The 23085-nt window shown below is 40.8% G+C and overlaps 1 protein-coding gene across 1 annotated transcript in view; it reads left to right on the forward strand.

Moving 5' to 3' along the window:
* LOC136875443 (PHAF1 protein CG7083) overlaps positions 1-23085 on the forward strand; it is a 133971-nt gene that overhangs the window by 66172 nt on the left and 44714 nt on the right. Inside the window, exon 9 of the mRNA XM_067148995.2 lies at positions 12217-12316. Within this exon, the coding sequence (XP_067005096.2) occupies positions 12217-12316 (100 nt within the window). The remainder of the gene's footprint in view (positions 1-12216; positions 12317-23085) is intronic.

A 23085-nucleotide genomic window follows, 5' to 3' on the forward strand; every position in this document is an offset into this window, starting at 1 on the left:
GACTTAGCGCCCAATTGGGGTTACGTATTACTAGCACATCCAGGAACGGTAGTTTTCCGTCTACTTCTATTTCCATGGTGAACTGAATATTTACGTGTATGGAGTTGAGATGGTCGAGAAATAGCTGTAGGTTATTGCTCCCGTGAGGCCAGATTACAAAAGTGTCGTCCACAAAACGCAGAAAACATTTCGGTTTCAGGGCAGATGTAGCTAAGGCTTTCTGTTCGAAGTGTTCCATATACATGTTTGCTATTATTGGAGAGAGTGGTGACCCCATCGCGGCCCCTTCTGTCTGTTCGTAGAACTCCCCGTTGAAATAGAAATAAGTGGCGCTAAGGCATTCTTTAGCTAGTGTTGACAGGTCTTCTGGAAGTTTCTGATCTAATAGCGGAAATACTTCTGTTAGCGGCACCTTGGTGAAAAGTGACGTGACGTCAAAGCTTACTAATAGGTCCGTACTTTCAATTGATTGGTCCTTAAGGAGCTGGATGAAATGTCAGGAGTCCTTCACGTAGGTTTCAGTGTTTCCTGTATGTGGCTGAAGTAGTCCAGCTAGGTAACGGGCGATCTCGTGCGTGGGAGAGCCTATAGCGCTCACGATAGGTCGCAGAGGTATGCCTTCTTTGTGGATTTTAGGCAGGCCATACAATTTTGGAGGTATCGGGTCCGAGGATATCAGTTTCTTCTGTATTTCGGCTGGGATACTGGAATTTTTAACTAGTGTGTGGAGTTTGTTCTTAATGCGGTTGGTAGGGTTCCTAATTTTCCTGTATGTAGAATCGGTGAGTAATTGTTCTATTTTCCGAGTGTAGTCTGTGCGTGTCATTATCACCGTAGCGTTGCCTTTATCTGCGGGTAGGATAATTGTTTCCGTATCTTGACGTAGTGTTTTTAGGGTATGAATTTCTTCTTTAGTCAAATTGGATGGCGGCGGCTTTGCGGATCTAAGTAGACATGATATATCTGCCCTGAAACCGAAATGTTTTCTGCGTTTTGTGGACGACACTTTTGTAATCTGGCCTCACGGGAGCAATAACCTACAGCTATTTCTCGACCATCTCAACTCCATACACGTAAATATTCAGTTCACCATGGAAATAGAAGTAGATGGAAAACTACCGTTCCTGGATGTGCTAGTAATACGTAACCCCAATGGGACGCTAAGTCGCGCAGTATACAGGAAACCCACTCACACAGACAGGTACCTACACGCCTTGTCTCATCATCACCCATCACATAAGCAGGCTGTCCTAACATCACTAGTGAACAGGGCCATAGCGATATCTGACGCAGAGCACCTCGAGGAAGAAAAAGAACACCTCACGGAAACCCTTAGGAAAAATGGCTACTCGCTCAATAATCCGACGAGTCCTTAAAAAATCAGAAGAGAAGAAAGAAAAGACCACCGCAGGAGAAAACAACGGGAAAGAAGAACTGACCCGCCAGAAAACAGCGATACTGCCATACATTAAAAACACTACAGACAGGATCGGCAAGATACTGGACAAATACAACATAAAAACTATCTATAAACCTCACCGTAAGCTAGCCCATTATCTACCACCAGTAAAAGACACAATAGAATTACAGGCCCCTGGAGTGTATCACATTGAATGTAGCTGCGGAGCTTGTTATGTAGGTGAGACAAAACGTCTGATCTCCACCCGCTTAAAAGAACATATCCGTCACACCAAGAACCAAAACACAGATATTTCAGCAGTAGCCAAGCATTCCTACGAAACTAGGCACGGAATATCATTTGACAAGACCAAGATCCTAGCAGCTATCCCTTGGAACCTGGAAAGGAAAATCCGCGAGGCTATCGAAATCAAGAAACATCCGAATAACATAAATTTAGAAGAAGGATACAAAATCAGTAATTCTTGGATGCCCATCATTCATAGTTTAAGACATACAGACCACAACATAAACACACGGGCCGCAACCCCATTACATAACAGCGCGGGCAAGCCCCCACTACCTGGCTGTGACATAAACTTTCCAGAAGCCTCGCGAGACAGCCAGGGCTTACGTCAGCCAGATAGGCTAGGATATAAAAGGCCAAGATCAAGGCCACTCTAGTAGTGTAATTTCTGCCTGGGAGACTGATTACCTCGGATCGAGTAGGGGTATTTCAGTCGCCTTGACAAAGAATACTGCAATGTATTCGAAACGTCGGCAAACTGTACGTGATATGCGTACAAGTACAACACAGTTCAACCCGGAAAATAAATTAAATAACGCGAGCATTGTTAATTTCTACAATCGTCAAAAGTGCACGGGAATACACGGTCTATAAATAATCATAAATGTCGAGTTTTGGAACACATTTTCGAAGTTACATGAACTTCCTTATAGAAAATGTTGGATTTCAGAACGAATTGCAAATGTCGGATTATGGAAATAACTTGAGGAAGCAGATGTCGAGTTTTGGAAATAAAGTCAAATATCAGTACTGAATTTGAACCACAAATATTGAGTTCTGGAACGTCTCACGCCATTCATTTAATGTGTCTCTCGAAGAGGGATAAGAACCTTTCAAAATCTAGTTTTCGTAAAAAAAATGTCAGATGTCGACTTTTGGAACTAGGCGCCTCAATTAATATTAGCCCCAATGTTTTCTTTTGAATTCCATCTTAATCTTCATATTATGATTTTTCCTACTTTTAAAAACTCCACTCAAGCTTATTCATCTACTAATGTCTCTCCACTCACAGCTCGGAAAAAATCATGCTACTTACCTTTGGATGTTTTTCAGTTGTCATATTGAGTAATCCTGGTGTTAGCCCCATACACTGGAATCATACTCTAATTGGGGTTTTACAAGTGACTTATACGCCTTCTCCTTTATATCTTTCTACAACCCCTAAATACCCTCATAAACATCTGAAGAGATCTGTAACCTTCTTTAAAAATTAATAGGGACCGGAAAAATTAGCATCTTTTTTTTTTTTTTTTAGCATCTATTTTTCCAAAATTAGCATCTATTTACAAAGTTAAAATAATCGCATGGTATTATTAATTTCAACGATTCCCAGTTTATGAAGTGCAATTATTGTCCATGGTTCACACACAATACAAATTCATTGTTCAAACAAAAGCATTGTCAGTACTTCGGCATTGCTTTTTTTTTTTTTTTTTTTCAAAGTGCACCGTCTGTCTGTAACCACTGTCTTTATAATGAGACAACACGCGCTCGCTATTACATTGTTCGTTGGGGTCCACAACAACTCAAGACAATATTTAGCAAATATGCTGAACTCTGTCTGAACTGCAGTTAATGCAAGCATGACATCACATTTTTCACTTTCTTTCATCTGGGTTTGAATTGCATGTTTCAGAGAACAGTAACCAGACCAGATATCGTTTTGTGAGAGATCTGTTACTCCAAACAATTTCTCAACTTCATCCAATTTATCAGTGTTATTCAAAATTATATTGGCCTAGCTTGCACTGTGAAGAATGAGCAGCTTTGACAAATATGTCTCTACATTCCGCCTGCTGTAGAGGAGTGAGCTTAATCAAAGCATCATTAGTTGCCGCAGAAAAATTCCCCTCACAGATGAAGGTTAAACTGGCGTCAAGGTTATACGGTTTGGGGTAAAGGACATGAGAGGTAGGATACAGAGACCCTTCAAATTCAGTAAGGAGGTCAACCAATCCAGCTGCATGATCTGTGACAGAAACCATGTGGGAGTGAAGCCTATTCACTTCTCGGTCACTCAGATCAGTCAGGTACTTAATACCACAGTTGTTGATGTCTTTTATGTCAGACGTCTTGAAAATGTAACATCAGTAAAGTAAGCACTCAAATAGAAGACAGCCTGAAACCAGCTATTCCATCAGGTTATGACAGGTGCTTGAAAAAGCTTTGCTTCCTTTGAAGTTAAGAATTGTAAATAATTATATTTTCGCTTTCTTGTGTTAAAAAATGCAGACTTTACCATCGCAGCCACATGATTTAAATCTGTCATCACTGCAACCCAACTATTGCCAACCAAGCTGATCTTATGTGCCCAGGACTAAACATGCATTAAATGATTCCCAATGACCACACTTAATGTTTCATTACACCAGGTCATGTATGGGGCACTGTCACTAATAAACACTTTAACTGCTTCATATGGTACACTATAACTGCGCAGAGCTCCTAAAACAGCACGAGAGCAGTTTATAGCATTTCCTGCATCAAGATAGTTCACAGCTCTCTTTTTGATCCGGCTGGGACTTGAAATATGATGCTAAAAACACAACGGCCCGTTCTATCTGTAGTTTCATCACAGAGTACGCAGATGTTCTTCCCCACTAGAGCCTCAGCTTGTTCTTTTCTGGTGGTCAGGTGCAACTTCTAGAAAGGAAGAAAGACCTCAAATTATAACAATATAATTTAAAATGACTGGATCAACTGGGTACGGGTAAGATAGTTCGATATGGAAATCGCACTCATTCGGTATCCTTCAATTTTGCGCGTGGTTTTGATGTCGTAATACCTAAACCGTACCCGATCAATGAAATCGAAACTTACCCGGTAAATGTACTTCCGTAGAGTTGTCACACATGGCAGGTCTTCATTTGAAAACTCAGTAATCCAGGATCTTAGCCCTTTGCTTTCCAGTTTTCCAGAGGTATATTTGCTTTGGCAAATACTTCAACTGTGCGTTTTGAGAAGTTATCTCTGGAAATTTTTCGTCATTTACAACCATCTAACTGTGTAAGCACAGAAGATTGCTACTATTCTCCGGACCACCTTTTGAGCAGACTAAAGCGGAAGTGACGTCATTGTCTCGTCACACTCGCCGTGGTTGCCAAATGACCCGGCGCGCAATTCAAAGTTGTACTCCACCACTATAATACAGCACAGCTCACGGATTGAACCTCGAATGAATTTAAAATGATTAATACATTAACGTATGCGTGTTAGAATCCCATACAGTTTTTTAACGGCTTACAACTTTAAACAATTAACTTACTGAATTAGATTTTAAATGTGAAAACCTACAATCTGTTTTCCAGTCAATGGCCGGGTCAGGGATGGAATAAATGAAGCCCCATCTTGCGGCGAGGACAGGAATTGTGCCGGCTGCCGAAGCCTGTTTCACTCCTCTGGGGCAATGATTAATGACTGACAGATGAAATTAAATGATACTGGAGAGTGATGCTGGAATGAAAGATGACAGGGAAAACCGGAGTACCCGGAGAAAAACCTGTCCCGCCTCCGTTTTGTCCAGCACAAATCTCACATGGAATGACCGGGATTTGAACCACGGAACCCAGCGTTGAGAGGCCAATGCGCTGCCACCTAAGCCATGGAGGCTTTCACAATTTTAATGTACTAACTACAATTTCACAGTACAATTTCAATAAATTAGCTATTACAAATATATTTTTATAAAAATATTATTTTTCTTCTTCTTAATCTGTTTACCCTCCAGGGTTGGCTTTTCCCTCAGACTCAGCGAGGGATCTCACCTCTACCGCCTCAAGGACAGTGTTCTGGAGTTTCAGACTTTGGGTCGGGGATACAACTGGGGAGAATGACCAGTACCTCGCCCAGGCGGCCTCTCCTGCTATGCTGAACAGGGGCCTTGTGGAAAGATGGGAAGATTGGATGGGACAGACAAGGAAGAGGGAAGGAAGTGGCCGTGGTCTTAAGTGAGGTACCATCCCGGCATTTGCCTGGAGGAGAAGTGGGAAACCACAGAAAACCACTTAGAGGATGGCTGAGGTGGGAATCGAACCCACCTCTACTCAGTTGACCTCCCGAGGCTGGGTGGACCCCGTTACAGCCCTTGTACCATTTTTCAAATTTCGTGGCAGAGCCGGGAATCGAACCCGGACCTCCGGGGGTGGCAGCTAATCACGCTAACCACCACACCACAGAGGCGGACTATAAAAGTATTATGACATAATATTATTATTATTATTATTATTATTATTATTATTATTATTATTATTATTATTATTATTATTATTATTATTATCAATATACAGTATATATATATATATAATATTTTATTATTCACTATTATTACTATTATTCACTATTATTATCTAAATATATGGCCTGATTTCTGATTGAAATGAGTTGCTACTCACGAGCGATTTATGAAAAAGGGAGAGAAGTGAGGATTATATATGGGCCTACTCGTAGTGGAATTAACTTGGAACTGACTGAAGTAGGGGATCCAGGCAAAAACCTGTCCCACCTCCGCTTTGTCCAGTACAATTTCAATAAATTAGTTATTACAAATATATTTTTATAACATTATTATTATTATTATTATTATGTGCGTATGGACCCAATGGATCACGCAAAGCTCTAACGATTCTGTTTTCTGAGTTGCCAAACAGCTCTCATCCTTTCTCCGTGGATCCTTTTTCGTTCTTCTGTCCACTTTGCTCCAGTCTTCTTTTTCACTTCGTTCTCTGGTTGCACCTTCCATCCATTAATTTTTTTCCTATAAAGGTTTCTGTCCGCGGTGTCATTTGGGTTTATCTGGGCTTTTTCCAGATCCTTCTTCACTTCTAGTACCCATGGAATATTTTTTAGATGTTCTATGTAGGTGAGAATCTTGTGTGTCAGTCTACTTGCCGGCAATCTGTGGACGTGCCCATAGAATTTCAGACGTCTTTTACGGATGTCTGCTGCAATGTTGGAATGCTCTCCTGTCTCTTTGCGTGACCTCAGTCTATATCCATCTTCTGTTTTTCGGGGGCCGAGAATTTTCCTCAGGATTCTCCTTTCTTCTTTTAAAATATTTTCTAGGTCACCTTTCCCGTTTAGTGTAAGGGTCTCACTGGCATATAAGACTTCGGGCTTTATTACTGTATTATAGTGTCTGATCTTTGCATGGCGGGACAAGCACTTTTTATTGTATATGTTGTGAACCCTACCGTAGGCTTTCCGAAATTTTTGTAGGCGAATTTTCTGGGCAACCTTCTCGCCTCCCGTTGGTTCAAGTATTTCTCCCAAGTACTTGAAGTGTGGTACTCTGTTGATTTGCCCATGTGTCGTGTTCAAAGTTTGGATGTCAAGTTTTGAGCAGAAGAACTTGGTCTTTTCAAAGGAAATTTGTAGGCCAACCTTTCCAGCACATTCGCTAAGGGTTTCAATTTGTTTAACGGCTGTGAATACATCATCTGTAAGTATGGCCAGGTCATCTGCAAAAGCGAGGCATGATATCTCAATACCGTCTTTGGGTCGTCCTAGTCGTATGGGGCGCCAGTATCTCATGTCTTTCAATACCTTTTCCCACTCGCGGATGACTTTGTCTAGGACGAGGTTGAAAAGAAGCGGAGATAAGCCGTCACCTTGTCGGACGCCAGTTTTAATCGGGAATGGTTCAGAGATCTCCCCCATGAATTTAACTTTGGAGATAGTGTCAGTGAGTGTTGTCTTGATGAGGTTGAGGGTCTTGGAATCAAGCCCCAGTTCCTCAAGAATAACGAAGAGAGACTGTCGATCAACCGAGTCGTACGCTTTCCTGAAGTCAACAAAAATGCAGATGACCGGTTTGTTCCTCAATGCTTTGTATTTAAGTGTTGCCTTCAAGTTGAATATTTGTTCTGCACACGAGCGACCAGGGCGGAAGCCTGCTTGATATTCGCCAATACTTTGTTCAAGTTGTTCTTGCGTTCTCTTCAAAAGGCAAGCTGAAAGAATTTTGTAAGTCACTTGGAGAAGAGAAATGCCCCTGTAATTGTTTACGTCGGTCTTATCTCCCTTTTTGTGTAATGGGTGGATGAGGGCGCACTTCCAGTCGTGAGGTAATTCTTCCGATTGCCAGATATCTGTAATGATTTGAGTGAGCTCCTTGAGGGAGTTAGGTCCAAGATTTTTCAGAAGTTCCGCAATGATGCCATCTTCTCCAGAGGTCCTATTGTTTTTAAGTTTGAGGATGTGGCCGCGGATTTCTTCCTCTGTCGGTGGTGGAGATTCTGGAAAAGTGTGACTTGGGGGTTCTTGAGGGAATCTTGTGAGGGGCTCTGGACAGTTGAGGAGATCAGCGAAGTAAAGTGCTAATTCCTGACAATTATCCTGATTACTGAATGCAAGTTTTCCATCTGATCTTTTGAAAGCCAGGTTTTGAGGAGCATACCCACGGACTTGTCCTCCGAATTCCCTGTAGAAATCTCGTACATTGTAGTTACGAAAGTTGTCTTCAATCGAGTCAAGTTGTTGCTTCAAGTGTTTTCTCTTGACCTGCCTGATGATTTTGGCTACTCGTTTTCTAGTTTCATTGAAATATGTTTGGTTTTCTGGTGATTTCTTGCTGTTGTATTTCTGGAATGCTTCTTTTCGTTCCTTCAAGGCACGTTCACATTCAGAATTCCACCAAGGGTGTTTAGTATTCTTATTATTATCGTGCAGGAGGTTTCAGCGTTAGCTTACCTTGTGCCACAGTAATTAATCTGTGTCACTATCGAGTGGCTGCACACCCAAGTCAGAATCAGAACCGGGGTCAGCACACGAGGTAAACTAATCCCGCCGTCAATACTATTCACTAGGAAATGCTTATAAACAGACAGAATCATATTTCTCTCGCCGGAAGTAAAAATCTTGCGTTTCTTCTTCAACTGATAACAATCTGGTGAATTTTTGTTCGGATCCATCGCACAATAATATCCAATAACGAGTAAGAAGAAACCTACAAACGTACAAGAGACTACAAGAATTATGAATTAGCACACAATACGCACATGCACTGTTTTTGTAAACGCGAAGCATACGTGTTCAGGACATCCACTGAGTAAGTATGGCAGCTCCGCATTGACTGCACCATTGCCAAAACTCGCTCTGAGTAGCGCACCCCTCTTGCCCCCTCACCTACCGTGTGACAACACCGAAGGTGCTGCCCCTGTCGCCCGCGCCATCCCTTGGTCTATACACTCACTTCCGCTTTAGTCTGCTCAAAAGGTGGTCCAGAGAATAGCAGCAGGGGTTGAACTTTCGTTAACGCGTCGCTTACCCACCTGTTTTTCAGATTTAGCATGTTTCACAATGCTATCTTTTTTTGCCACCCAACTCGGCAATTACAATACTTGCAAAACACTGTCGCCGAATCTGTGGTATCCTTTGCATATTGCTGAGCACTTTCATGCGCAGTTTTTGTCGTGCGCCCCATAACCTAAACGATCGCTCGATTTTCTACTCTTCACTAGTTTCAATTTTGAACAACAGAATAACAACGCTCCGTCTATCTCGTTATTTCCGTGACACTCAATTTACATTGCGACAATAATCGATACAGATCTTATTCCTCTTGCTATTCCCATTGTAAATATCAATTAAAGTCAGCAAGCAGCAATCGATTGGCTACTTTTCTTCATCGATCGGAACGGTTGAACGATTTATGCATCATATTTTCAGTATTTCGGACTATTTTGCCGAAATATGTTTTCGCCAGTAAAATAGCACATTTTCAAATAATTTGCACCAAAATCGCATATTCATACTAATTTCGCATTTTGGGTCACAATTCACAATTTGTCGCACTTCTATTTATGCATCATCAAAATTACCGTAGGCTTGGATCCAGTACAAGATTCAAAAATTTGATCACAAATGCGATTTTTTTCAGGTCCCTACTCATTACTGTGATTACTCCAACAAAGATAATTCCACCGTAGTTGTGGAGTCGTCACTGTACCATGTCTGGCTTCATGGCTAAATAGTTAGCATGCTGGCCTTTGGTTACAGGGGTCCCAGGTTCAAATCCCGGCAGGGTCGGGAATTTTTATCGTAATTGGTAATTCCTCTGGCACGGGGGCTGGGCGTATGTGTCGTTTTCATCATTTCATCCTCATCACGATGCGCAAATCACCTACAGGCGCCAAAAGACCTGCATTTGGCGAGCCAAACTTTTCTTCGGACACTCCCTTCACTAAAAGCCCTATGCCATTTCATTTCACTGTACCGTTACGGAGCAGACTTTGTGCGTTCCATGGAAGACACTACATAGTGTTCATTTGTCATTCATATTCTGGTTTATTCTTATTCGAGATAATGCATGGTGTGCAAGGTGGTTTAGGTGTGTAATTTGGAGGTAATGTGTTGTTGTGCACAGAACTGATTATGCCTAGATGAAACCGTAGGCCAAGTGTTTATTACTTGTTCATTCTTTGACCAATACGACATGGTTATCGTTATTTATTAATTCCACAGTAGTCATTTTACATTGTGAAGGTGTATGGCTTAATTAATAGAATGTAGTGAGCTGACTGGGATTGTTGTTGTTTTTTTTTTTTACGTGGTAAATTGATTCCACGGTGATGATGCTGTTTTTTTCATGTTAATGAGGTTAAGAATGGATAGTCGTCTTACTGGTATGAAATTATCAATCTGAAGCGTGGCTTTCAGAACTACTGTATGTATGTTTTGTAGATGTTTATTTTTGTAAGCGGCAAAACAGGTTGGACTCATTATGTGATGATTATTGCTGGTTCTTGTTTTATTTTATTTTGTTTCAGGAGTAAATTTTAGTTGTGAAACTTACAGTAAAATTTTTATTGATGGAGTAAGGAAAAACCTGGCATGCTACCCAAATTTATTTTCAGAGTTATAGAGTAGCAGTTTGGAGCCTCGTCAGCCTGATGACCGTCGCCTTGGGAGAAGGAGTTCATTTATGCTCTACAGTGTCAATTACAATCAAATCTCGAGACGTTTCTGTGGGCGACAAGGAAAAGTGAACGTGTTAAGCGAGAAAACGTACTACTGAATACACTAATAAACACTATCTAACAGGGATATGGAAACACTAGATATGATTTTTTCTGATCATCATCATCATTTCCCTTTATCCAGCTGTAGCCGGGTAGGGGCAAATATGGTTCCTCTCCACTTTCTTCGGTCTTTCCACCACTCCTCCTCCAACACTGTGTCCCAGTCCAGGTTTTTTTCTGATATGATGGCATTTTACGTCTTGTATCTGCGAATACGGTGTAATCGATATCTACCATTTCTAAAGATGAGTAGAGAATGTTAAAAGGTGTGAAAAACACGAGAGAACAAATATGAAAACATTTGCACGGGTCCCCCAAAAAATATCAAAGTATTATTGCAAATCACACTCTCTCTAAAACAAATGGTAGTAGGAGACTTTTATTTCGGGGCAGTGGGTTATTAACATTATTTTTTGGTCACACTCGTAGACAGTGAATTGGAGGTTATGCTTGACCAGCTGCGACTTTGCCCGTGATTTTGAACGACAAAACTTTGATTCGACTTACTCAGATGATCGAGTCGACACTTGAAGGTGCGAGTTTCGACATTCCCGCTACCTCTGTGCGCTTAAAGATGTGGGATCCAAGCCACTTTCTTGTCTTCATTAGTAAGGAATTTTATGACTTTTCCCGAATCCATAACTAGGCTGTCACAAGACAAATGTGCACCACGCTTGTCAACTTCACACGATTATGTTCCTAATCCAGATGTAGGCTATCAGGCGACAAATATTCTCTACCCTTCACTGTACCACTCAACTAAAAAAAAATTTCTAATTTCTGAATGGAATGCGAAATACAAGCACAGAGGCTGATTGTGCTATTCGGCAATCTCCCTGCTAACCGGCAAGCAAAACTGAACATTCCTGAGGCTTGCTCTCCGACGTTGCACCTTTTCCTGTGAAGTTCAGTAATTCCTGTTACCACGCAACTGTAGTAAGGGCTCTTTCTTACCTGAGTTGGTAATCACATTCCTTTCACAAGGGATTACAAATAACATTTCCAGGGCTACGAAAAATGTGATAGTACTAAGCGGTAATAGCGAAAATTCCTGACATAATAAGTATAGATTTAATACGAAGAGAATCGGGACTTCAAATTTATGACATGCTAAACGGGAAAATGTGTTAATGAGGAATGCACTAATGAGGTTTCACTGTATTCCTGTAAATCTTTTGGAGGTGGCACCCGATTTTGTTATTTATATTTATTTAATTATTTCTGTTTTATTTTAGTTACCATTTATCAATTTTGTGTTTCTGTTTTGCCAAGTGGTTACAACCATTAATCATTTCAAATTGTGAAAAATTCTCAGATCACTAGGTTCCTGGCCCATAATAGGTAATGCTTTGTTTTCCACGTTTTTGCTTTGACTTTCATGTCTTGAAACGGATGATTAGCAATGTGACTGTTTATATAAGACCGCCTTCTTCTTTCTTTTATTGGACTTTTTCATTTGAGGTTTCTATGGAAAAATGTTCTATTGTTTTCTAGGTATCATCGTTGTGAATTCCACGTTACCTTGCCTCCGGATTCAAGACAGGCACCTGCTGAGGGGAATAAACTAATTGATGTTTCGCCTGTCCCTATTACGGTCAGTATTTTCGTATTTGTTGTAATAATTTCGTTGAGTTTTAAGAAAGGTATACATCTCTTTTACATTTCATTTTTAGCGAGTTCAATAACATTTTTATTACTGTGTGATCATTCAACATCCTTACTCCCCACCCCCTTGCAATTCTGCCATTGTTTTCTTCAGTGAATTTTCTTTGTGTATGACATGGTTGATTGGTGAGCTGCGATTGACCACCAGCTGCTCTTGTACTAAACCGATCCATTTTGTTTTACTGAAAGGAATGAAACAGCAGGAAGGGATTCAGCTGGGTGGAATTGTAGTCAGCCTTGGTCTTAATGGCACATTGTACTGAAAGCATGCAACTTGAAAAGAGGTATAGCGAGTTTTTAAAAATTAACAGCCTGTTTCCAGCCATTTGACCGAGTCAGGACTGGAATGAATGAAGCCCCCATCTAGCGGCGAGGACAGGAATTATGCCGAAGCCTGTCGCACTCCTTTGGGGTAATGGTTTACGACTGACAGATGAAATGAAATGATATTGAAGAGCATCGCTGGAATGAATGGTAACAGGGAAAACTGGAGTCCCCGGCGAAAAACCTGTCCCGCCTCCACTTTGTCCAACACAAATCTCACGTATAGTGACTGCGATTTGAACCGCAAAACCCAGTGGTGAGAGGCCAGCACGCTGTTGTTTGAGCCACGGAGGCACCTAGATAGAGTGAATATAATGTGAAAATGAGCATTTTCAAAACTAAGGTGAAGTCGAGGGGAAAGAATTTAGAGAGGATTGAATGTCATGTTGGGAATACAAAACTGGAAGAGATTCACAATTAAGTATTTAATTTATTTTCCACCTAGTATCGACTAGGTGGAAAATAAATTAAATACTTAATTGTGAATCTATTGAAGTGCGATACGGACCATGAAGCTGATTTTATGTAAAACTGGAAGAGGTCGATCATTTCCAGTACTAAGGTTGTGTATTCTCCCAGAATGGTAGTATAGTAAGTGAAATAGAATGAAGAAGCAGCAAAGCTTATGCAGTTGCAATCAACGGCGTTCTGTAGGAAAGAAGTGAGCTCTTGAACAAAATTATCTTTTCATCACTCTATGTTCAGACTGACTTTGATGTACAGTAGTGAAAGCTGGGTGGACTCATGATATTATATTCGTGAGATGGAAATGATAGACATAACTGAGAACGATGTATGTAAAAATGGCAGGAGTTTTTTGGAATGAGTCAGATATAAACTTGATGGATGAACCAGTTTCGGTGGTGCGGCCATATTAGGTAAATAAATGGCAATAGGTTATGTAGGTCAACATTGGACTTGGGCATGGAGGGTAAGAGAAGCAGAAAATTCCAAGGCAACGATGGTGAGACACGATAGAACAACAGAGCTTGTTGCAATTACTCTAGTGGTTTATGGAAGCACATACAGTCAAAACTGATTTAGGCTGCACACTTACACGGTCAATTAACACAATAAAGTTAAAATGCCAAAAAACAAGTGAAATAAGAACTGTATTTGTAATACAGTATTTTTACACAGAACATACAGCAATAATATGTCAGCAAAAATAAACTAATAAGGGAGGAAAGAATTAGCAACAATGTAAATTTATCAATAATGTCGCACACGGTCTTGGTTAATAAATGAGATGTTCTCTCTGTTATTCCAAATTGTAGAAATGATTGAGTGCGATACACCCATTTCCTTCATGATGCTGATGTTTATTTCCCTATTTTGTAATTGCCATAGTATGTGTGACTTTTCTTCAATATTAAACACTTTCCCTTTCTTTTGTGACATCTTCATAGCGATGCTTGCTTGGACTATTTAACAGACAGACTGATATGAAACTTACACTCTACTGCTGGGCTGAATGGCTCAGAAAGTTGAGGCGCTTTCCTTCTGACCTCAACTTGGCAGGTTCGATCCAGGCTCAGTCCGGTGGTATTTGAAGGTGCTCAAATACGCCAGCCTCAAGTCGATAGATTTGCCGGTACATAACTTCCAAGGGACGAAATTCCGGCACCTCGACATCTCCAAAAACCATAAAAGTAGTAAATGAGACATAAAGCCAATACATTATTATTACCAAAAATAATGTTCCTAGAAGGAAACCATAATTTAATTTCATCGATTGTAAATGTTAAAAACATTTAAGCTCTTTAGGTCTTTTCAGTCGTGAAATTACCAGCGTTTCGCCCCAGTGTAGCAGTGGGCTCATCTGCTATACCTTTCCAAGATGCTGGCGGCTAGCGCGCCGTAGAGACACCACTACAAGCCTCTTATGTAGAACAAAGCAGTGACGGTGCACTAGGGGAAGCATGTGCCTCCACTTGTATAAATGCCTGCCTTTGACGTTTATATAAAAAATAAGGTTCCTAGAAGGAAACCATCATTGAATAATAATAATTATTATTACTACTGCTACTACTACAATCTACTGAAAACAAGCTTTACAATGTTACAATGTTGTTAGTAATCCTCAAATGCGCAACAAACAAAAATCAACATTGGACGTTATAGTTGATATCACCGGGCAAGTTGGCTGTGCGGTTAGGGGTGCGCAGCTGTGAGCTTGCATCTGGGAGATAGTGGGTTCAAGCCCCACTGTTGGCAGCCCTGAAAATGGTTTTCTATGGTTTCCCATTTTCACACCAGGCAAATTAATTACGGCCACGTCCGCTTCCTTCCCACTCCTAGCCCTTTCCTATCCCATCGTTGCCATAACACCTGTCTGTGTCAGTGCGTTGTAAAACCAATAGCAAAAACAAAAAACAGTTGGTATCTCCAAAAAATGTGATAAAAATATACTTTTATACGATATGTCTTACTAAGCGATTTTTAAAATACAGTGTTTATATAGGATTTAGATAGGACCATTAGATTTTGTCATTATTTCCAATACGTCCTCAAAAGTGATGTCACAGTAAATGGTTTGGACTGTAGTTAATTCTCGAAGCTTGTACACTACTTGCTCAAAAACACAGTTGTCTGTGCTGTATCATTTTGTCTGACAACGAATAGCCTTAAAATAGTCCAAGGAGAATCGTTGCTTAACCAACAAAGCTTGAACAGTTTTGTGTTGATGATGAGTGTATTAGGAAACACTAGTGGAGATTGTTATTCTTGCCCCAGGGGCTCTGAACTCTGGAGCGTGGGTTGGCGACCACGGGACTCTTAGCTGAATTCTGGCATTGCTTCCACTTACTTGTGTCGAGCTCCTCACTTTGATCTATTCTATCCGACCTCCCTTGATCAACTCTTGTTTTTTTCCGACCCCGATGCTATTAGGTTTCCGAGGGCTAGGGAGTCTTTCATTTTCATGCCCTTCAAGGCCCTTGTCTTTCTTTGGCTGATATCTTCATTTTTTGAAGTATTGTATCCCTTCCATTTTTTCTGTCTGGTTAGTGTTATATAGAGAATGGTTGCCCAGTTGTACTTCCTCTTAAAACAGTAATCACCACCACCAATCATTGTCATTCTTGAAGTTCAAATAATCAGTAGTAAATGAAATATCGGACAGATATAAAGATCCTTCTGCCACTGATGGACAAACTTAGGACAGCAGTGAGAATGGTGCTTTGATACTCTTTTAACTGAACTAGTCAAATTATTAAATGGAGAACTTTTGGTGAATTTCTTGTATTTCTTTGTCAGTTCCACGAATCTACTATGCTCGCGTAGCAGGGGAGAGAGGTGATACTACCACATGGCGCATCCCAGGTGGCAGATAGGGGGATCCTAACCGGTTTGCTGGCGGACTTGAGTGAACTAAAATACCTCTCACGGACCAAATATACATCACCTGTGGGTGATGGACGCAGACAAAGAATACACCCACGGTATCCCCTGCCTGCCGTAAGAGGCGATTAACAGGGGCAACCAGGGGATGATAAAATTATAACCATGAAATTACTTGTAATTTGTACCATCACGCGGGGAACACCGTGGGTTGCCTTTACTTGCGAGTAGTACCACTATGTTAGGTACACAATAGGTTTGTGATTAGTAGCAACAGAATGTGAATCATTATGGGGTTTACAGTACCTGTGATTAGTACCACTACATGCAGAACACCATGGGCTTACGTTGCCTGTAATTAGTACCATTATGTGAGAAACACCACGGGTCTGGGCGTTGCCTGTGATTACTACCCCTATGTGAGCGACACCATGGGTCTGCGTTGCCTATGATTAGTACCCACTATATGAGGTACATCACGGGATAGCACGAGTCCCTGTGATTAGTACACCTATGTGAGGTGCGTTGCCTATAAGTGGTGCCACAATGTGAGAAACACCATAGGTCTGCATTACATTTGTGTAATTACATTACCTGTGAGTAGTGCCATAATGTGTGGAATACCATGAGTCTACGCTATTTTTTATTAGTACTGCAACATAACAAATACCATGGTTGTACTTTACTAGCGATAAGTACCATTATGAGGGGCCAATGACCTGGATTTTGGACCCCTTTAGACAACAAGCCTTATCGATTCAGGATTGTGCTCTAGAAGCAGTCCCTTGGTCAGTAATACTATTGTTTTACGCTAGTTTCTGGGAATGTGGACATTGCTCATCGGATCCACCGATTGTTTTAAATTCATATTCATTCATTCATTCTTTGTTTTGAATTCTGGTCAGTGGATGATTTTGGACTTTTAAATTGTCATTACATTTTGTACCATTAGGGGCCGATGACCTAGATGTTAGGCCCCTTTAAACAACAAGCATCATCATCATCATCATCATCACTGTCAATTATCAAATATTGATAGAGTACATATACTTCATCTGCAAACATCATCTAGGTAAAAGTGGATGTTAGGTTCATCAAATAACAGTTTGATTATTATTTCTACTACTACTACTACTACTACTACTACTCCTGCTGCTGCTGATGCTGCTGCTGCTGCTGCTGCTACTACTACTACTACTACTACTACTACTACTACTACTACTACTACTACTACTACTACCTGGCTTGATCAGGAAGTCAGACTTCAGAACTCGTTGAGGGTCCATCTTGATATGAGAAGTTTTGGTCCTATGATCGATCTTAAAATTTTCCTTTCTTTTAGCTCAGTTTTCTCCATCTGGCCTTTGAAATTCATGTTTAGTGTTTTTGCTGTGTGTAGTGCTTCCGGTTTAATCACCGTTTAATTTTAGACCCCCATGAAAGAGATTTCTTGTTGTATGTATCTTTTGTTAGTAGGAAGGCCAGTTCAAGTTTATTTTGTCTGGATTCTATTGCTTTACACTCCACAGCATTCCATCTAATCCATTCTCCAAGATATTTGAATTCTTTTACTATTTCAATCTTTTGTTCTTGGACCTTACCTTACCTATGGCGCGACAGCCCATTTTCAGGTCATGGCCTCCCCAGTTGCTCTCCGCCAAACTTGTCGATAATACCAATATAAATGGTCCGTTATTGGACATTATAAATTTTCCAGCTAACTCATTCCTGGTTGCCAGTATTTTGCCCCTGTGTGCTAAGTTGGGCTCATCAGTTGGTAAATAGCCCACCCAATAAGACACGTGGCTAGTGCATACCGTGGAGGCCACTGCGTAGGCTACTTGGAGCCATCGGCAGTGCCAATGCATTGGCAACCAGGAATGAGTTAGCTGGAAAATTTATAATGTCCAATAAAGGACCATTTATATTGGTATTATAAATTTACTCATTCAGGTCAAATATTTCAGGTTCCCTATGGGAATCAACATCTATATCAAACTTGTCGATCTTGCGCAGTAACTCTCCAATTCCGGATCTTGAGGATGTGTGCTGCACCCTGATGTACACCATCTTACCATCTGTTACATGGCCTTCCCACAGGCCTTCCTCCTCCAAAGTCTCCTAAGAATACCTTCTTTGGGATTCGGTGTTCTTTCATCCTAATTAGATGACCTGCCCATTTAAGTTTCTTAATTCGAATGGCATGTGACAGGGGTGCCTCCCCATACAGGGAATATAGTTTATTGTTATATCTAATTCTCCATTCCCCTTGTACGCATATGGGTCCATAGATTCTCCTCAGGATTTTCCTTTCGAAGGAAACTGTCTTCTCCTTGGCTTTCTTTGGGAGGGTCCACGTATCACTTCCATACATCACTATACTGCAAATGAGGTTTTGTATAGCATAACTTTTAGGCTCTGGTTTATATCTCTACTTGTGAAAAGAGGTAGTACTGCGAGGTATGCTTTATTGGCAGCTTGAATTCTTGCCTGTATTTTTACCATTTCCTCATTCTTGTTGGTTAGATGTATGCCAACTCATCCACCACCTCCCCTTTGGATCATTCAGGGACAAGTTGATCATCTGTATACTTCTTTCTCCGAGCCTGCACTATCACCTTCGTCTTTTGTTCATTGATCTTAAGTCCAATCTCTTTGCCTTCTCTACTCAAGTTTTCAAATGCCTCTGTAATTGTCCTTGTTGTTCTTCCCATCAAATTGTCATCAGCATATCCAACTAGTTGAGCTATTTTGTATAGAAGTGTTCCACTGGTGTCTATCCTTAACTTTCTAATCAGTGATTCTAGTGCCAATTTAAATAAAATTGGTGCTAAACCATCTCCTTGCTTCAATCCCTGATTCACTTCGAAGAAGCTGTCTACTTTAGTCTGAATTTTCACTCCCATCATCATATTTCTCATAGTTAATTCCACTAGTCGCACCAGTTTTTCTGGTACAGTGCACTCCCGATAATTTGCGGTAATTAATGCACACTCTTCCGCGAATTATCGAAAACTGCGAATTATCTGCAGTCATTTTTAAGCCTGGTAAAAACAAAACCATAAGTTAAAATAATGAAATGTATTTTATGAACAAGCAGAAAATAATTATAACACTTCACATTGTATTGTAAGACACACTAGAGAAAAATTCCGAAATGCCATGTGGATTATGCCAACATTCGTATCTAACAAAAAAAATCGGTCATCACGTTTTGTTTCTTAGACGATTGTTCATTTTTTCCAATTTTGGATCATACATTTCTCAAGAAAACAATAGCTAAAAATGAAAATTCATCTCTGTTTTCTATGTAAGAGAAAAGTGTGTCTATAGAGACACTAGCTTGGCTGTGGGAAACTTTTGGAGTTTCCGTTGCATCACTCCTGTACTTGATATCATCTGAATCTCTGTCTTCCTCACCAACCGTCAAATTCCACACAATATCCTCCTCACTTTCATGTCTGAAACCATAATTGTCCTTATCGACCTCTAACCACTCAGTAATGTCACTTTCTTCTGCATCTTGGCATTTATCCCGGTTTTTCAGTAATGATGTCATCGTAGCAAGACTACATTTCCCGTTCGAAATATCACATCACTGAAGCCGGCAAATGCTTGCTCTTCACCAAGAACAGATTTCCATGATCGTGCGAGCATAGTAGCGGTAAAATGAAATGAAATAGCGTATGGCTTTTTGTGTCAGGAGTGTCCGAGGACAAGTTCGGCTCGCCAGATGCAGGTCTTTTGATTTGACGCCTGTAGGCGACCTGCACGTCATGATGATGAAATGATGGAGACGACACATACACCCAGTCCCCGTGCCAGCGAAATTAACCAGTGATGGTTAAAATTCCCGACCCTACTGGGAATCGAACCCGGGACTCCTGTGACCAAAGGCCAGCACGCTAACATTCAGCCATGGAGCCAGACATAGTAGCGGTAATTTTGTCCCATGACTTATTGACTGCATGAAGAGCCTCGAACAAACTGACGTCCTTCCAAAATGTTGCAATATCGATGCCTTCCTCAACCAATTGCTGTAACAGATTTTACCTGTAGTTATTCTTTAAAGCAGCAATAACGCTTTGGTCCATAGGTTGGAGAATAGAAGTTACATTAGGGGGAAGATATTTCACGTAAATATCACCTTCTTTAAGTTCACTTTCATGTGGATGAGAAGGTGCATTGTCAATCAAGAGCAGTGCTTTGATTGGCAGTGACTGCTTAATTAGGTAGGCCGTCACTTGTTTCATAAAATGATTGTGAAACCAGTCCTTAAATATCTGTGTGCAGTGTTGCCAACTTAGTGGATTTTCCGCTAAATTTAGTAGAATTAGAAGACTGTCGGTGGAGAAATATACCATTTAGCGGACAGCGGATTTTTTGGCGGAATTCTAGATTTACTATAGCAGAATTTAGCGTTTTATCCATTTTACTTTTAAAAAATGTACTCCGGCCTGTCTCTGAGCAATTCCGTATTTCTTGCCAGGAGCTAGCAGTCACATGATAAAAACATGTTATTTGGATTTGATGTTATGAGATCGTGGTATCATAAATAATTCGTAATGTGTGGCAAAAGGTTGCTTATCACTTACTTGACGATGACGACAGATGATGAGACTGTGAGAGAGTAGCATTTATATTTATACTATGAAAGAAGGCCATTTAATGAACTGGCCTGTTCTGTGTGTGGCCCTTGAGGTAGAAGATTCACCTAGTTTGCACCTGGCAGTGGAACTCACAGATCAGGTGAGTACAGACATTTACTACTACCACTACTACTACTACTACTACTACTACTACTACTACTACTACTACTACTACTACTTTTTTTTGTTATGGCAGGGGAAAATCTTTTAAAGACACCACTCTGTGTGGGAGTTGGATTTCCACCAACTAAAAACCCTGCCCTCTTCACTCAGCCCATTCTGGAACTGCTTGTCGGCATGACATCAGAATGGAGTGATGTATATTATTAAGTTCTTCCTTTCTCTTCTTTTTCCTTCATCCCCATAATGCTTGTCGCCATTGCCTTTACTGTGTTCCAGGCAAACGGGCTCTCTAACATAATCTGAACCAGATTCCCTGGCGTGAGTCGTCAGCCAAGTTGTTGGCAGGCTTTCCTTCGTTCTTCTTCCCATCGAACACAGTAGAAAAAAGTGTGTTCTACTGTATCCCTTTCAGAACAGTACTGACAACCATTTCCCTGCATCTTTCCCATCTTCATGGCGTATACGCCGAATCTTCCATGTCCTGTCAGGATCTGCGACAGATAGTAATCTACCTGCCTATGTCTACATTTAAGCCAGTCTCCTATGTCGGGTATTAGCTTTTTTGTCCATTGGCCAACGTCGGTTGTGCCATCCCATCAGTCTTGCCAGTCTAGTAAGAGTTGGTTCCTCAAGGCTTTCTTTTCTTCAGCAGATATAGTCGCACCCCTCTCATGTCAAAGTTTTCTCTCTACAACAAGGAGGTCAATGGGAATACTGGCAGCTACAACTTGTAAAGCTGCTGTCGAAACAGTTCGATATGCACAGGTAACTCTGAGCAGCATTTTCCTCTGTACTCTTTCCATAGCTCTTCGGTGAATCTTCCTCCTGATTGCATTATGCCAGATAGGTGCAGCATAAAGTAAAATGGAATATACTGCAGAGCACATAATCTGTCTCTTAACTGTTCTTGGTCCCCCAATGTTAGGCATAAGTCTGGCTAATGCCGATGCCTTCTTCTCTGCCTCTTGGGTTACTGCTTTCACATGTACACCAAATGTGCAATTCCTGTCAATAAGAACCCCAAGGTATCGTACAGACTTCCCTGGGATAATCACTGTATCATTTAATAAGAAACAGACATTTTTCCAATTCCTGGAACCTTTCAAAATTACAGCCTCAGTCTTATGTGGAACCAATCTCAATTTATTATTTACCATCCAAAGGTTAACTCGTCTCAGTGATTCATTTACTCGGAAGGTCAGTTCTTCTACATTCTCTGCTATTACCACTATTGCAAGGTCATCTGCATAACAAATAGATGTTGTCCCTTTTGTCAGCTGCAGGCGTAAGACACCATCATATAGAATGTTCCACAAGGTGGGTCCTAGGACAGATCCCTGTGGAACTCCAGCACTCATTTCAAAGTCTTCTAAATCATGAAGTTGTATTCTTCGTCCTTTTAAGTACTTAACAATTATTTGTTGTAGATACCGAGAAATGTTCATCCTACGAAGTTCTCTCAAAATAACACTCCAAGAAGCAGTGTTAAAAGCATTTTTGTCATCTAGTGTTATCAAGGCAGCCCATTTCTCACTGCTTTCTGCCTGTATTTGAATCACTCTCTCAATAGGTTGGGTTGTGGTTCTACCCTTTCTGAATCCAAACTGGTTCGAAGAAAGTCCTCCCTGTTGTTCAAGTTCTTTCTCCAGTCTAGTTTTAATCAATCCTTCATAAAGTTTGCTCAAGGTGTTTAATAAGCAAAGTGGCCTGTACGCTGATGGATCTAATGATAGTTTCCCTGCCTTCAATAACAGCACTAGCTTGGCTACTTTCCACTCATCGGGGAATTCACGCTTTTTTAATAACTCATTGAAGAGTGATAAGATCCAACCAGGTGCCACCTCAACTGCATACTTGATGGCTTCTGGTGGGATTCCATCTACACCTGGTGCCTTACCAGTCTTCATATTGTGTGCTACCTCTTGTAACTAAACCACAGTAAACGGTTCTGCAACACAAAAATCTAATTCCGTTTCAAGCCTGTCATTAGTACAAGGGAACAACTCCATTGCTATGGCTTTCCTTCTATCAACTGGGAGCTGAACTGGTACCCTGTTGATTATTCGACCGATCACTATCTTATATCCCCCCCCCCCAGATATCACTGTCTAGATCTTTGCATAGCTTTTGCCAGAGATTTCTCTTAGAATCCTTTATTAGCTTCATTAGTTGCCTCTTTGATGCCTTATAGTCAGCTTCTAATTGTATTAAGTTGACCTGGCTGATTTTTTCCCTAGATCTTACTACTACTACTACTACT

The sequence above is a fragment of the Anabrus simplex genome, chromosome 6, assembly GCF_040414725.1.
Source record: "Anabrus simplex isolate iqAnaSimp1 chromosome 6, ASM4041472v1, whole genome shotgun sequence".
In the NCBI taxonomy this organism is placed as follows: Eukaryota; Metazoa; Arthropoda; class Insecta; order Orthoptera; family Tettigoniidae; genus Anabrus; species Anabrus simplex.